Genomic DNA, 17737 nt, shown 5'->3' with positions numbered 1-17737 from the left:
GAGATGATAGGAGAGGCAACAGCCTTGAATGATCTAGAAGAGCTGAATTTGTCATGCAACAGAAATCTTCAGACATTCTCATGTACAGGTCTTACCAAGTTGAAAAAGTTAAATTTGAGTGAGTGTAACATACAGCAGCTGCCAGCTGAATGGAATGATCTTCATGATCTAGAAGAGCTGAATTTGTCAGGGAACAGATATCTTCAGCCATTCTCATGTACAGGTCTTACCAAGTTGAAAAAGTTAAATTTGAGTTGGTGTAACATACAGCAGCTGCCAGCTGAATGGAATGATCTTCATGATCTAGAAGAGCTGAATTTGTCACAGAACAAAAATCTTCGGACATTCTCATATACAGGTCTTACCAAGTTGAAAAAGTTAAATTTGAGTTGGTGTAACATACAGCAGCTGCCAGCTAAATGGAATGATCTTCATGATCTAGAAGAGCTGAATTTGTCATGGAACAAAAATCTTCAGACATTCTCATGTACAGGTCTTACCAAGTTGAAAAAGTTAAATTTGAGTGTGTGTAACATACAGCAGCTGCCAGCTGAATGGAATGATCTTCATGATCTAGAAGAGCTGAATTTGTCAGGGAACAGATATCTTCAGCCATTCTCATGTACAGGTCTTACCAAGTTGAAAAAGTTAAATTTGAGTTGGTGTAACATACAGCAGCTGCCAGCTGAATGGAATGATCTTCATGATCTAGAAGAGCTGAATTTGTCACAGAACAAAAATCTTCGGACGTTCTCATGTACAGGTCTTACCAAGTTGAAAAAGTTAAATTTGAGTTGGTGTAACATACAGCAGCTGCCAGCTAAATGGAATGATCTTCATGATCTAGAAGAGCTGAATTTGTCACGGAACAAAACTCTTCAGTCATTCTCATGTACAGGTCTTACCAAGTTGAAAAAGTTAAATTTGAGTTGGTGTAACATACAGCAGCTGCCAGCTGAATGGAATGATCTTCATGATCTAGAAGAGCTGAATTTGTCACAGAACAAAAATCTTCAGACATTCTCATGTACAGGTCTTACCAAGTTGAAAAAGTTAAATTTGAGTTGGTGTAACATACAGCAACTGCCAGCTGAATGGAATGATCTTCATGATCTAGAAGAGCTGAATTTGTCAGGGAACGAAAATCTTCAGACATTCTCATGTACAGGTCTTACCAAGTTGAAAAAGTTAGATTTGAGTTGGTGTAACATACAGCAGCTGCCAGCTGAATGGAATGATCTTCATGATCTAGAAGAGCTGAATTTGTCAGGGAACGAAAATCTTCAGACATTCTCATGTACAGGTCTTACCAAGTTGAAAAAGTTATATTTGAGTTGGTGTAACATACAGCAGCTGCCAGCTGAATGGAATGGTCTACATGATCTAGAAGAGCTGAATTTGTCAGGGAACAAAAATCTTCAGACATTCTCATGTACAGGTCTTACCAAGTTGAAAAAGTTATATTTGAGTGGGTGTAACATACAGCAGCTGCCAGCTGAATGGAATGATCTTCATGATCTAGAAGAGCTGAATTTGTCACGGAACGAAAATCTTCAGACATTCTCATGTACAGGTCTTACCAAGTTGAAAAAGTTATATTTGAGTGGGTGTAGCATACAGCAGCTGCCAGCTGAATGGAACGATCTTCATGATCTAGAAGAGCTGAATTTGTCAGGCAACAGAAATCTTCAGACATTCTCATGTACAGGTCTTACCAAGTTGAAAAAGTTAGATTTGAGTGTGTGTAACATACAGCAGCTGCCAGCTGAATGGAATGATCTTCATGATCTAGAAGAGCTGAATTTGTCACGGAACAAAAATCTTCAGACATTCTCATGTACAGGTCTTACCAAGTTAAAAAGGTTAGATTTGAGTGAGTGTAACATACAGCAGCTGCCAGCTGAATGGAATGATCTTCATGATCTAGAAGAGCTGAATTTGTCACGGAACAAAAATCTTCAGACATTCTCGTGTACAGGTCTTACCAAGTTGAAAAAGTTAAATTTGCGTGAGTGTAACATACAGCAGCTGCCAGCTGAATGGAATGATCTTCATGATCTAGAAGAGCTGGATTTGTCATGGAACAAAAATCTTCAGACATTCTCATGTACAGGTCTTACCAAGTTGAAAAAGTTAAATTTGCATGAGTGTAACATACAGCAGCTGGCAGCTGAATGGAATGATCTTCATGATCTAGAAGAGCAGGATTTGTCAGAAATCAAACTAGAAGTATTTCCCACATTGTCATGTTTGCAGTGGAAACATTTGCGAACATTGAATTTATCTGGTAACAAGAGATTGTTGTGTCTTCCCAACAATATATGGAATGGACTGAACTTGTGGAGATTGGATCTAAGCAATTGTGGTATAGAAAGTGTACCAAATACAGGTAAATAGTAATATGACTTGTGACTGTTATAGCTAGAGAAAGATACCACTAATTTAGTCATGTACAATACTTTCTTGAGTGACATTCATTACATTATGCATTATTACTCTGAAACAAGTTTGCTTGTTTCTAATAATAAGAAAAATTTGTTCAGTTTGTGTGTTGTCATAGTAGTAATTTACTCCTAAATGTGTGAATAAGTGACTGTCTGTAAAGCCAGCCAGTGTGGTATACCAAACACAATACAACTTAAGTGTTGTTGACAAACAAAATTAGAGAGTTAAGTGTCTTTGCTCAAATGATTGTCCTTTTTTGTTTTGCACTGTTACTTTACCTAATTTGGCAAGGTTATATTTGGCCAAATCTGCTTATTTGATGTCATATGGGGAAGATGTCCGAGAAGTTTTCGACAGGTGTGATCTGATAAGTACATGTATCATTCAATGGTTGATAGTTTGGGAGCTGGGATGGTTGGTTGTGGAATTAAGTACTGTCAACTTCATAGCTAAAATTGTCTTGTTGAAGCCTCGCAGCGCCTCTGTTTGACTAGGCGCTTGGGCTCTTAATCAAGCACAAAGGCTATAGATTTGTTTGATATACATTAATAAGCATCTCTGGCATTTACCATTTACGGTACTTATATTTTATGGTCTTGAAAGTTTGTCTGTGTGTTTGCCTTTCTTGTTCTTGTGGTCTTTAGATAATGTTCAACAGTTGTAGTGTTCAATCATTTTGATGTTACATTGTCATTTGTCCAGCATGTGTGTTGAAAGTGTCGTTTATGAAAGCGATAATTATTTGTTTAATCAAGTATAGTATTTATAACATATGTTATCTTAAACTTTTGTAAGGTCACATTTGTATCAGCCAATCAGCTTAATTAACAGGCATAAATAGGCTAGTTAACTTTCACTTGTTTGACTGTAATTGTTGGAGAATTGTTGGAGTGTGAGTTATGTCAGTAAGAGTGAGAGGTGACGGGTAGTTACAATTGTGTATAAAATGTGATGAAGTATGGTGTTGTATAGGCAAAGCAAAGGCTAATATTTGAGGGAAGCCTGAGTAGTGGAGGGGAGTATTGTGGTATTGTCGATCCTGCCTTGTTCTAAGTGTTTTGTTGCATGTTGTCCTGCATGTTGCCTCTCTCTTGCCACATTCTATATATTAACAAACATTTGAGCCATTACAATACAGAGGTTTTTACGTGTATTCACGTGTAAATACACTGTTACTATGTGTATTAACCCGTTGCTATGTGTATTGACCCGTTGCTATGTGTATTGACCTGTTGCTATGTGTAATGCCTCGATGCTCTAAAAATAATCCTAGCAACAGTATGAATACACTTGACAACATGCAACGAAATAGGTTTATAGATGATATGTCATTGTTTGCTAATCAATAAGTAACTTACTAATAAATTAGTTGCATTTCACATTGTCGATTGCACTTGTACAATAAAATCTGTAACCATTTTAGTTAGTCATTAACTTATTTACGTTTGTAAGGTTAAACTAGAGTGTTGGATGATTTAGTCTTAATTATGGATGGTAAGTGTGGCATGCATGTAGTTGGCAAGTTTGCTGCTTTGTGATGTGAATATGATAAATGTTGTGTTTAGTAGACTAACAGATAAGAGTTTATAGCATAATAGATAATGGAGTAAAACAGAGATGAAGTGTGTTATCAAGATGATAAGACAGAATGTCTAATGAATGAAGTGATTGAAACTTACTTGTATTTGTTTCTTTGTAAAATGATTATTGGGTTTCAGTCTACACCATATGTACTTGTTTACTCAATGTTTGTTTTGCTTAATAATTGTTGTCGTATGTACTTGTAGAAGTCAAAATTGAAGAAGTTGACATATCAGGAACTTCAGTCACTCACCTTCCTAAGGAATTTGTCTTTAGCTCCAAACTTAAGAAATTGAAAGTAGATGGATGCCCATTAGTGTTTCCACCCATTGAAGTGTGCAACCAAGGCATTGATTCTATAAGAGAATATTTCCGTGAGCTGGATAAGGTGGGTGGAGTGCGACGTGGCAGAATAAAGATTCTAGTGATGGGAACTACAATGGCAGGAAAAACAAGCTTCGTTAAAGCACTGGAGAGTGGTAAACCATTTCTGGCAGAACCCGATGAGAGAACTATAGGGGTAGTAGAAAAAGTGATGAAGCTGGATGATAAAATAGAATGCAAAGTCATTGACTGTGGTGGCCATAGAGCGTACATGCTAACTAACCAGCTGTTCATCAGTGACAATTCATTGGTATTGATTGTTGTTGACAGCAATCAGTATAAGTTTACTAAACAATGTTTTCGACAAAGTATTGCAGATTTCCTGCAAGTTGTGTATGACAGAAACAGCAGAGCTCACATTGCTATTGTTGTGAGTAAAGTTGATCTGATGGTCGACATGTCAAGAGAAGAAATGAGTAGAGAGTGGAACGAACATCTGCACACTTGTCTACGTCAATTCTTGAAGATCAGACAAGCTGAGATTGATCGAATGAAACGAATCATTGCAACTGGTGATTCTCCAAAGAACAAATACGTATCAGAACGTCTTCACTTTTTCGACTTTCAGCGAATAACTGTTGAAGAAAATGTGCTATTGACGAGTGCAGCTACACACGAGGGTGTGGTCAGTGTGAAGATTCATTTAAGACAACTGTGTGGCAATGAAAGGCTGATACCTTCACTGCACACAGAGCTGCCGTCATCATGGGTAACTGTAGAAGACAATTTGATTACACCACAACCTCACACGTCTGTCCCCATTACAGATGTCTCTTATGCAATGCAACTGTGTGTAGAGCACGGACTGACAGAAGAAAGCTGTCGTGAGTTGCTAAACTACCTGAACCAGGTAGGAAGCATTCTGTATTACTCTCATCACCCGACTTTAGCAGAAGTTCTCTTTCCTGTACCACCATTTGTGGTCACTTTACTTAAGGCTGTTTTCAGACATGATCACGAATCTTTAGAATATGATGATCGGTTTATTGGGGTAGATATAGGTCCTCAGAAGTTTAAGGAGATGAAAAGTGATCTTGTTTTTGATGGCATTGCTAGGATATCTATGCTGCTGGCACTGTGGAGTGAGTTCCATCTTACTGCAGATCGTCATGTTGACGTGTTTATTAAGCTCTTTCTTGCTCTCGACTTTGGTTATCTAACTGGCTCATCAGATGATGTAGTTCAGGAACTGGCACAAGCTCTGGGAAGACGTCAGATCACTTTAGCTCTGCCAAGTAGCACCAACCCGACATCAGATTCATCTGGTCACACAATAGAACAAAATCGTCATCAAGAGCAAACAGACAGTTGCAAAGAAATGATTTCTAAGCTAAAACAACATAATGTTGGCTTGTTGTTGCCATGGTTACTCAATGATGAGAAACCAGAGGATGTTAATGAACTATGGCCTCTAGATATACCACATGGAGTCATACAAGTTGCAGTGGAATACTCATTTGCATATGAACGTCCATTGGGTTTGTTTGAACGACTGTCTGCTCGTTGCCATCGTCACTCCAATTTTATTCGTCACTGGAGCAGTGGACTGCTGATGTGTTATGGTGCAGTGACTTTGCTTATCAATTGCAGCAAGAATACTTCACCTGGCTCTATATGTCTCAGTGGTAGAGTAGTCAAGTCACATCACAGTGTTGGCAGATTGTGGCATGTTCTTCTTCGTTGTGTGTCAGACATGGAGGATCTTCTCCAGTCTGTTCCTGGTGTTCTCCCTGATAGATTCATCTACAGTGGAAGTTCTTCTAGCACAAGTACAAAGTCTCCCCTCAGTCGACCTAAGCAGTTTGTGCCAAATGAATCGTGGGGAACATTTGCTGTAGATGCTGTAGCAGGAAGATACAGTGCAGAGATGTCCAAACACATTCAAGCAGTACAACAGGGTAAACAACAAACACGAATCCTGTCTTCACATAGAATGTGTTTATGTGTAGTTTTGTATTTATTTAGTGTGTCCAAGTGTAAAGAAAGGTATTCCTTTATGTCACGTTTTGTCTTCGGAAAGTGCAACTCCAGTGGATCGATTGGATCTCCACCAGATAGCAGCAGATGTTGGAGAGTTCTGGCCTTCCTTAACAAGTATCATATTTGGTTCTGACCAGTCTGAGTCTATGGTATCAAAGCTACAGCAAAACATTTCTGACTCCAGTTTTGTCCAGCCACCAGCATTCCGCATATTAAGTGAGTGGTTAGAGTCAAGAGACAACCAACTGATGGTATGTGAATTGTATGATGCTCTACTTGTTGCTCGCATTCCATCTGAACCTCAAAAGCATTTGAGTTACTTGATGTTGCCTAATGCAGCATCTGAGAAGACGACTCCACCTGGTGACTCTGACAGGGTCACTCCACTCATCAAAGAAATAGTAGCTGAAAACGTTGGAAAACGTTGGCATCAACTAGGTATACACCTTGATGTTTCAGAAACAGTCCTAACGGAATGTGAACGACAAATTTACACATACAAAGAGAAATTACATAAAGTTTTGTCAGCCTGGACAGGTGAAACCCAACATGCTACAGTTCAGCAGTTGTTGGTCGCTTGTGATAAAGCTGGAGTGGGAGGAATAGTCAGGAGAGAGATTGAATCTAAGCTTGGCACAAACTGATTGGAACTTGAATCATACAGAGTGATAATCAGAGTGATAATCCTATCCGTAACAATAATTGTTGTTTGCTCTGAAACAAAGAACTAATTATCTATATGTGGACGGGAAAAGGAAAATAAGAGAAACAAGACAACACACTTTGCTTGCTGCGAACCAACAGCCTTGTTGTTGTGTGCAGCTACAATATATGTAGAAGATTATCATCCAGAAGAAAATATCATCAGAAAGTAAGAACATTTTGATGACAGTGGATTGTTTGTGAACAAGATGGTTATTGATAGGATGACACAACTGATTGAAATTACACACAAAGCAATGATGTAACTGCCCAAGAACAAGGTAACATTATTGAGTTGGATGACATACTGTTGGTGCATCTGTTGAGTTCAAATGTGTATGCATGAGTGTGAGTGGAAAGAAAACAATTGTAGAGCAGCACAAATACAGACAGACACACAAGCAACAGACATACAAAAGACAGAGACATACAACTGAGCACAAACAGTCACAGGATAGTTAGAACATAAATCGACCACTTAAGTGTCTCTTGACTCACATATTATTCAGTATATCAAATACACACCAATGAGACATTGATTGTGTCTGTAGGTTCACTTCAACTTGATTATCTCTGATATTTCATCATTGACTGGATGTGGCAGGATGTCAAGCAGCCACCAATACGTTCATTTATGTCGACTTGTACAGCATGATATCATACCACAAGTGAAGGACAGACACACAAACCTCAGCCTCTTCTTACAAGATGAACACTCATTATAATGGAAGTTATTGTACAAATAGTGTATATAGAAGATACAGTAAAGACAAAAGTTTAGTTGATTTGTATTGAACTGCTGATAGCTATTGGAAATTGAATCTCAGCTTCACCAGATAACGCATCTTGATCTACAAGAAAACATCGTGTCACCCTCATGTGTCTATTGAAGTAAATATTTGCATTTAATGTTTCTAATTATTTATGTATTTAATTAATTATTTATTTATTTAAATAATTAATTATTAATTTTGTAATATTTTATCTCCAATATCAACAATCCTGTAAACATGGAAACATGTTAAATTGAGGACACACGTCTTAGACAACCATGACAGACACAAACAAACTCATGCCTGTTGTCCATATCAGACACAGTGTACGCATGTATGTATGCATCAGGATTCTAGTCGACCAACTCTCATTCACTTTAGTTACTACACATCAAATTCTTATGCTGATTATATTATTTTGTATTCTATTAAATATCAATAATAATTAATTATATTATTATAGGTAGTAGTTACTAATTAATCATTATTTGTTTTATTGATAGATGGAGTTATGTATTACATTCGTGCATTTTACCTGCTTCTCATCATATATGACGTACTCTATGACGAAAATACAAATGTTAGTCTGTTGTCCGTGGCTGATCACGAGAGGTGCGTAGGGCGGTTGACTCACCGTTGCAGTTGAGTGTGTAGCCGTGTGGGTTATGTACTTTGGTATCACAAGTTGGACCGAGAGGAACGACACAACCATCAGACCTGCACAAATATAAATTTGTATGTATGTGTGTTTGTCTGTCTGTAGATCTGTCTATCTGTCTGTCTGTCTGTTTATCTGTCCATCTGTCTGTCTGTCTGTCTATCTATCTATCTGTCCATCTGTCTGTCTGTCTGTCCATCCATCTGTCTCAATCTGTTCAATCTGTCTCCTCACATTGTGTGTATATTCCCTGGATCATGTGCAATCCTTCCTTTCCCCATTACACTCTGCTTTCCACGAGGCAGCTGATCTGCATCATAATCTGCAGCTAACAAATCATTCGTTGTCCCCAATGATACCTACACCACACAGCCATCAACCACACCAACAATCTACAAACAACGACGATGCTAAACGAACATCACAAAGTAGAAGAAGACCGACGTTTTTCGAGCGAGTAGCAAAACAATAGTTTGCACGTACTCTTCGAACAGATATCAGCAAAATAGACACCTTTTCCAAACTGAAACAAAAACATACAAAAATCACACATTAAAATATCATAAACAGCTGATGTAATACCATGTAGCCTGTGACTGGTGCTTCTGGGGGTGCAATCTTGAGACCTTCACTCAGAATGCCAACCCAATCGGTCAGCCTAGAGCCATGCCATAAGAGCTGCCTGATATGATGGATGTTTGTGGAATGAGTGATAGAAGGATGTTGTGACTGTGTCGTGTGGTTACCTGTTGCCGATGTCGGTGAATGTCGACTTCTTGTCGATAAAGAAAACGTCGAGAACATCCAGAGTGTATTGATCGTGAGTCTTGGCGTGTGTTGTTTTAACGTAACGCTCAACAAGCTAAACACACAAACACACTCGTTTACACTTTGTCTGTTGCTTGCCTGTTCGTCAGCCTGTCTGTCTGTTTCTAAACTTGTACGTTCGTGCAGCCACTTCTTTGTCTAGAGGAGTCACCTGACATTTAGTGAAGCATACCGTCTGTCGATTCAATCGTCATCTGCATGGCCCTTTCACTCATCACACGCATGGCAGGCCTGGAAATAACAGCCGGACATCCGACATTTTCCAAACCAACTCTAGCATTTGTCAGGTCCGACAAGAATTGACGGGACACTTTGTCAAACGTTTTTAGAAAAGAAAGCAATCAATGAGCGTGTTTTCACAGGGTTAACTCGGGTGAGATTTGGGGTAGACTACAAAATAACCGGGGATTAGAGTAGGTGTTAAAATAGGGTGGAGTTAATTAAGTGAAGATACGCCCTAATATAGGATAGCAATATACATATGTTACGATGTGCGATATCCATAGGATATGCAATTTGCATAAAAGATACACGTTATGTGGAGACACACATTCACTCTGTTGCCACTTTCTGCTCTCTCTCTCTCTCTCTCTCTCTCTCTCTCTCTCCCTCTCTCTCTCGTCTCACTGTTGCTGCCCTTTTCTTGCTCATGCATGGCTTAAGGTAGACTACTACAGGACCGTAGCCGGCAGTTTGGAAGTGGTCCGGTTGAAAATTAGCAAACAAGCACAGGTCGACGCGCATGTGCATGCAGACAAACACAAAACATAATTTTTTTCTCATATTACATAGTAATGTAGTGACAGAATGCAACGTCTTGAGCGTCATCGACGTCATAGTGAAAGGCGGCCAGTTATAAAACCATGCATTGGGTCTGTGCAGAGTACGATGTAACACAGGGTTAATTCTTAGACTCCAAGAAGGGTCTCCTAGAAAACAAAAAGTTCATAGGGTGATGAGGTATTAGAAAGAGATAAAAGAAGCAACACCATCTGGTTCCACTTACTATCTGCTATTCTAAAACCAGAATGAACATGTCTACGAGCTGTATGCATTCTGATCTGCGAGTTGCAGGCACTTGGTAGGAGGCTGTCTCAGAGTGATTAAATAAAAACTTATTTAATCAACTACCGGTCTATTCGAAACTTACCGAAAATGGTCCGTTGGTAAAAGTACAAATATTAAAAAGTGGTCTGGTTGAAACTGGACTAAAGTCATTTGCATGTATAAGTTCAAACGTTTCAAGAAAATGTAAGAACAAGAAAGCTGTCTGTCCGGCAGACATAAGCTTATAACTACAGTTTGTCCGGCTGGTCACAGAGTCTTATTGCCATCAGGCCTGTATGGCTATCTCAATATTTAATCACCAAGTGACTGTAAATGTAATCATGCAAACCAAATTTAAACATAAACACTACAAACAGCTTGCAAACAAAAAGACAAACAAATACATGTACGTGTATAAACTGACTGACAGACAGACAGACAAACAGACAGACAGACAGACAGACAGACAAATTTTTGACAGACAGACAGACAGACAGATATATAGGGCTGGTTTCTGTAGAGTTTTAGTTTGGTAGAGATTTTGTGCGATTGGGACAGACAGACAGACAGACAGACAGACAGACAGACAGACAGACAGACAGACAGACAGACAGACAGACAGACAACTTACACATGTAGGACCCTATAAGATATAGAGGGAGCTATACACACAGACTTGGACAAAATTATAGGGACACCCCGCTGTGGGTATGTAGTAACACAATAATTAGGTCACAATTTACCAACTATCAATATTGTTAAAGGGGAAGTCCAACGAAAATGAACTTAACTTGTATGAGTAGATCTTACGAATACAAATCGATCGGTATAAGTTACTCCGTTATCTTCGCTTTTGTAAACGATGTGACGTGCTACGCCCACGCGCCTGCTCGGTCGATTAAGCTCCGCCCACTGGGAACAAATCAATGCGTTTACGGATGACTGCTACGGATATATCGAGAATGACGAATGTGAATGCGAAGATACTATAAAGATCTGCCTTCTTGCAGTCAGTGGTTCCTCTCTAAAGTAAAATGGTGTCGGTAGAGCTGTTTCCCCGCCAGACTTTGAAGCATAATTCCTCAATACCACAGCTTACCTAGAGAACGCGCTTGGGCTTGAGTATTTGTTTATCCTTGTTCTTTTAATATCCGAAGAGAAACGTACAGCGCGCCGTTTGGCGTGAGCTACTGTACAGAGGATAAGCCTATTTTTAACATCCGGGATTGTAACCTTCTACCAATCAGCGGCAAAAGAAAGTGAGCAGACCGGATGTGCAAATAGGAACGTCCCCTGTAGCACACGCCAGACGGCAAAATACTCAAGCACAAGCGCGTTCTCTAGGTAAGCCGTGGTATTGAGGAATTATGCTTCAAGGTCTGGCAGGGAAACAGCTCTACCGACACCATTTTACTTTAGAGAGGAACCACTGACGGCAAAAAGGCAGATCTTCATAATATCTTCGCATTCGCATTCGTCATTCTCGATATATCCGTAGCAGTCATCCGTAAACGCATTGATTGGTTCCCAGTGGGCGGAGCTTAATCGACCAGGAAGCGCGGAGCAGGCGCGTGGGCGTTGCACATCACAGAAACATCGCTCGTTCTCGTATACAAAAGCGAAGATAGCGGAGTGACTTATACCGATCGATTTGTATTCGTAAGATCTACTCATACAAGTTAAGTTCATTTTTGTTGGACTTCCCCTCTAAGAAGTTACCGCGTTGATTGTTAGGTTTCTTTATGACGTGCTACCAATGCCAAAACAATTGCTGCAGCACTAATACTCAGCACTAATATAATGAGAAAAGCATTGTGTATAATGCTTTCTATATAAAATGCCTAGTGAATTATGGCGTGCTACCAATTATGCATAATGCATTATGCACAATGTTTTTTCTCATTCTATTAATGCTGAGTATTAGTGCTGCAGCAATTGTTTTGGCATTGGTAGCACGCCATAGACAGAGGCAGCAGGTTTACAGCAGACAGAGGTAAGATTAACATCTAGGTGCGAAGTCTGGTGTCTGGTCTACTCTAGCGTAGGTCTAATCGTCACAACACGACACTGTCAAGATATATGTGCGCTTGCTTGTGCCTTAGTCTCGCCGGAAGGATGTAGGCGGAGATGGTCTGGCTACGCGAGACTATATGCCCTCGTAGGCGTAGGCTACATTGTAATCAGCTCTGATCTTGACTAGATAGACGGCTCTGATCTGATCCCGAAAGCTGGTATTTTCAAACGTCTACATCATCAGAAAACTAAGGAAAGCAGAAAGGGCTGGGCTCTAATAAATTAATTAATAAAACTTGACTATCGGTCGCACCCTGAAACTTATAAGAAATGCACAGTGCTGGTGTGTCTGCCGATGGGCCAGCAGAGATACTGTCGTGTTATTGTGATCCCACCTGCCTAGGAATCGGAAGTGCAAGAATATCAAGTTTAATTAATTAACCACGTGTCTAGACATCAATCCCATCTGACACTCGACGTACTACGACGGTTGCTATATACCCGTATATTTAGATGTACTACAGCATATTGTATATTATATTATTAAGTCCCCGAGATCTAGAGAACCGAAGCCAAAGTCGTATCACTGGACAGTCGAAGATGGACCTATAGACAGCATTTGTGTGTTTGGTTTATATACACCGGTCAGTATAAAGCTTAAGACGACTGGAGAGTATTAAGATAATTTTAGTACGATGATCACAAACAGCAAATGTACATCGGTCCCACATACTAGGACGCTCTAACAGTATCACGTGACGGGTGGGGTCTACAATACACTGCCTTTACGATGCCTTTTCGTCGGTCATCGAGAGAAACTTGCAGATTATCTTCGGATGGAAACTCATTACTCGAAAACTGCGTCTCCATGTCGCAATCTCCTACGACCTCCATTACAACCTCCATTTCCTTCCAGCACGACGGCATCCAATTATGTATATAATTAGATAACTATGTCTCTGAAGGTCATCTTGTTTGATATTTCTATCATTTAGATTACTTATTATTGGGTTGGTATTTTTGTTCCATGATTTACTTAGAAAAATCTATATTTAGAGGTGCAAGGAACCGGTCGACCAAAGATCGAGGTGTCAAAGAACAGCTCGAATTTCTGTTGTCATACAGATTTACAGCAAATGATGTAGGGCTTACAATCGGGTGTTCGGTACGTACCGTTCACCGTCGTTTGTCGGAGCACTGTTCGTCAGAGCACCGTTTGTCAGTCGGGCAATTCTACACAAACATCTCAGATGAGGACTCGGAAGAAGTAGTCTCACAAATCAACCAAAGATATCCCAGGCATGGCTACCGAATGGTGAAAGGACATTTGCTCCGACTAGGTATCCAAGTAGCACGTCGAAGAGTACGTGACAGCTCGTGTAGAGTCGATCCAGAGGGAATTGCGCTCGGGTGGTCGAACGCAATCCAACGGCGCACATACAACGTCTACGGCCCGAATGCCTTGTGGCATATCGACGGTCAGCACGGTCTAATCCGATGGGGTTTAGTCATACATGGAGGTGAGTGAACCGTACAGTATATAAACATCTAGAGAACTCGATGTGATGATTACAACTCCTGGCGTGACCTACATAATCGTGTTCGTGCATCATGGGTTTTAGGTATCGATGGCTACAGTAGAATACCTGTCTACCTCGAGTGCAGTTCAAATAATCGAGCCACTACCGTCCTGTCGTACTTCCAAGAAGCCGTAGCAGAGTACGGTCTCCCGTCTAGAGTAAGAGCGGACCGCGGTGTCGAGAACGTCGACGTCGCAGAATATATGCCGACCTACAGAGGTACCGAAAGAGGCAGCTTTAGAGCAGGTCGATCTGTCCACAATCAAAGAATCGAGAGATCGTGGAGAGATGTCACGGTCGCAGTCACTGCCACATAGAGAAGCATATTTCGCTGTCTAGAGCGCCGACAGCTATCGGACTGTAACAATGCGACAGACTCATTCTGTATCCACTACATAGTCGTCGGTCGAATTCAAAGTAGCCTTGACGGATTTCGCCAAGCGTGGTGCAGGCATCGTTTGGCTACCGAGAGAGGAAGATCTCCTCTTCGAGTAAGACCTAGATGGCGGCCTCGCAGCACTGCACGTATTTCCTATTTCATAGAGTCGTTAATTCACGTACCTCGTGGCTATAGTTATGGATGACTGGAATGCTCAGAATGCAAGGTTCTATGCGTACGGCTGCCGATCCGTTACCTGTCGACCCCGACGAGTACGGAGTGGATCGGAATGGCCCGGCAACCGGCGACATCGATGACGAAGACACCGCAAGCGGAGTTCACTTACCAGATGGCGTACAAGTTCCTCTCGGCGAAGCAGATTACGAAGAACCGAAACGAACAGTAAATCCTCTAGCCGACAGCAATGATTTTGGCGTAGACTTGTTCGTCACGGCAGCGGAGTTTGTTGCGTCTCATCTGTCATAGAATACTAATTCATTGATTCATCATCATCCTCGTAGAGCGGGTACATGTACCGCTAGTGATCGTTTAATACGATACAACGGCAACACGCCTACAACTTTGGTGACTACTAGCGATAGCCCAGATATTTCGACTCTCACGCATTCGACCCCTTCTCGTGCGTACCCATCACTTCGAGTTCGTCTCACGCGTATCTCTATACTGAGATTTTCTATGGGCGTTCACTGTTTACAGTTTACAGGAAGTCTGCCTGCTAATTTTCAGGTTGGCAGAGTTTTTGTGCAGTCTATATAGACTGGTAATCCAAGAGTAAAGCACGTGACTTTGACCAAACTAATTTTAGTCTAACTGCATGTGCACTGCACGGCTATATATATATATATATATATATATATGTATATATGTATATATATATATATAAACTTAGAGGCATAGCTTGAGTCAATCAGGGTTCTATATAAGTGAACAAACCTCGTAGCCTAACTATTTTAATTAATTAATACTAGCAAGGCTGTGTACACGTAACTGTTCGTTTCTTTGTCTCACGTATCTAAGTTTCAATAGTTGACATGTCTACAGTAATTCTGCTCCGTGATCTACCGAGCAGTACTAGCTAACCGACGCTCCCAGTGTATTCATGTAATTGATATCTGTAAGGCGGAAGTCTTGCGGTAAAACGGCGCGAAACCTAGACGAGGCCTAGTCTACACTGAATTATGAGTCGGCAACAAGAGCGACCGAGCGACGACCGTGATGATAGTATTCGTGCTGTTATGAGCGCACTGCAAAACCTACAGCAGCAAGTGCAAGGGCTTCTGGGCAACGGAAGCGAGTTGTTCGTGTGTACAAATTTATGTACAAATTCTACAACGGTATTTGAATGAGCAGCGTCTGGTGATACAGAGGGCAGAAGAAGAACGAGTGTGTCGATCCATGTCCCTCCTTCTATAACACGTGTTCGTACGAGTGAGAGCGACTCTGACGCTAACCGGCTGCGGTCACAGCCTACCGGCATCAGAGAAGAGATATCGGCTCTTTTCCGTCGCACAAGGCCACGACAAGACACCCGAGAGGAACCATCTCGAAGGCAGACGGCTTCTTCCCGACGAACATCGTCGGCGCCGTACACGTACCCTCGCTCGAGAATTCCCACAATTCGACGGACATTCTGTATCTTGTCAAGTTCTTCCGCATGTACCGCCCAAACCACGCCCAGATGCAAGCTCTCTCTGGAAGCGGCTTGGGACTGCGGCGAATTCGACTACGATTGAACGGCACGGCAGAAGACGTACACGAGCAACTAACAACAGACTTTCCTGAACTCTTGAGCTGCGGTGGCTATGAGCTACTACGGGCATCTCCTTGAAGCAGGCTCTTGACGAGGTTCACAGAATCCGCAGTGCCGGTAACCGCTCAGTATTTGAACAACACTACAAGAGCTAGCACTAATATATACGTACGGCCAATTCAACGTGACCTCTCGAGAAGGTCAGTAAGTGAGAGACAAGTGGAAGAGGTAACACAATTTTGTATTTCAACAAAGAATCACTTAAAAACTGATTAATTAAGTCTGTATCGTAACTTCTTCCACTGTTAGGCTTTGGAAGAAGCCCATCCAACTGTGAGATGCTGTCGATGTGGTGAGCAAGTTCCCTTGGCTTATATGAGACAGCATACCATGGCATGCAGGAGTAGTCAAACAAGACAACAGAGCAATTTTCAAATGAGGTATTTAATAAAGACTAACCTGCTTACACACTCGATTGAGCATATTCTACCACCATTTTCAACAAAATATTTTTGACAAAAACTATATATATATCCATCTATACAACTCTGATTATCAATCACATCCATCTAAATGTATGTTAGTTTGATAGCTATAGACAATGGTGGCCCTATAGAGCTTTTGAACTCATATAGTTACCACTAACTACTGTATATAGCTAAATTTTTGAAATATTTGTATTGACAGGATAGACAAACGGACAAACAGACAGACAGACAGACAGACAGACAGGCAAACGGATGGACAAACAAGCAGACTATTTGGCATAGTGTATGGCATAGTTGCATGGCGTGTAGAGAGCACTGTATTGTTGTATTGTTATTATGGTTTTTGCAAAAAGATTTGTTGTATCTACAGATCTTCTCCAGAAACATCTGCGGTAGAAACAGAATCATATTCAGCACATCAAAACCAAGATGCACTCCAAGTTGTATCTACTCAGCTTATGGAGTCTGCTATATCTAGATCTGCCCACATAGGAACCTCCTCTCATTCACTTACTCTTCCAATTACAATTTCCCAGCATGACAGTTCAACAAGCATCATTCCATCAAGCAACTTTCTACCAACGACAACTTCCTCACAGATCAACAGCTCAGTGACACTGTCAGCTACTTCTGGTCACAATCCAATGCAACAGCTCACAGTTGACTCAGATGATGACATGGAGTCATGTTATGATGCTGCCGAGCTCCTACGTCATCACTGCACACAAACTTTGCTAGGGCCCCCTCTATGCCTTGAAGTATCCCGAGAAAACCTATTCTCCCAGGCTGTGGCATTTTACAAAAAAGCCTCTAATATACAACTGTCCAGACCACTTCAAATTCGTTTTGACGGTGAAGATGGAGTTGATGCTGGAGGATTGAAAAGGGAGTTCTTTCAAGAGCTCTTCAAGCTTGTGTTTGCTCCTGAAAGAGGTCTATTTGAAGGACGCCCAAGAAAGTTATGGCCAGTGCACAATATCACAGCTTTCAGAACCAGATTATTCAAAATAGTTGGTACAGCACTGGCACATTGCATTGCACAGTGTGAAATAGGCATGCCTTTTCTGGCTGAGCCACTTGTCACATACTTGTTGAGTGACAACGAAGA

At 41.0% G+C, this 17737-nt stretch overlaps 1 protein-coding gene and 1 pseudogene across 1 annotated transcript in view; one reads left to right on the top strand and one right to left on the bottom strand.

The window, feature by feature from the left end:
• The window catches only part of LOC134187266 (uncharacterized), an 8359-nt gene extending 534 nt beyond the window's left edge, over positions 1 to 7825 (top strand). The window contains exons 1-8 of the mRNA XM_062655381.1: positions 1 to 50; positions 2737 to 2802; positions 2844 to 2859; positions 3418 to 3472; positions 4233 to 6308; positions 6376 to 7261; positions 7316 to 7373; positions 7644 to 7825. The exon at positions 1 to 50 is cut by the window's left edge and continues 534 nt beyond it. Of these exons, the coding sequence (XP_062511365.1) occupies positions 1 to 50; positions 2737 to 2802; positions 2844 to 2859; positions 3418 to 3472; positions 4233 to 6308; positions 6376 to 7034 (2922 nt within the window). The 3' untranslated portion in view covers positions 7035 to 7261; positions 7316 to 7373; positions 7644 to 7825. The remainder of the gene's footprint in view (positions 51 to 2736; positions 2803 to 2843; positions 2860 to 3417; positions 3473 to 4232; positions 6309 to 6375; positions 7262 to 7315; positions 7374 to 7643) is intronic.
• Positions 7803 to 9509, bottom strand: LOC134187265 (poly [ADP-ribose] polymerase 2-like; annotated as a pseudogene).
• Between the last annotated feature and the right edge of the window lie 8228 nt (positions 9510 to 17737).

The sequence above is a fragment of the Corticium candelabrum genome, chromosome 11, assembly GCF_963422355.1.
Source record: "Corticium candelabrum chromosome 11, ooCorCand1.1, whole genome shotgun sequence".
In the NCBI taxonomy this organism is placed as follows: domain Eukaryota; kingdom Metazoa; phylum Porifera; class Homoscleromorpha; order Homosclerophorida; family Plakinidae; genus Corticium; species Corticium candelabrum.
Note: the sequence above shows the minus strand (reverse complement) of the source record. Positions and strands in the feature narration are given on the sequence as shown.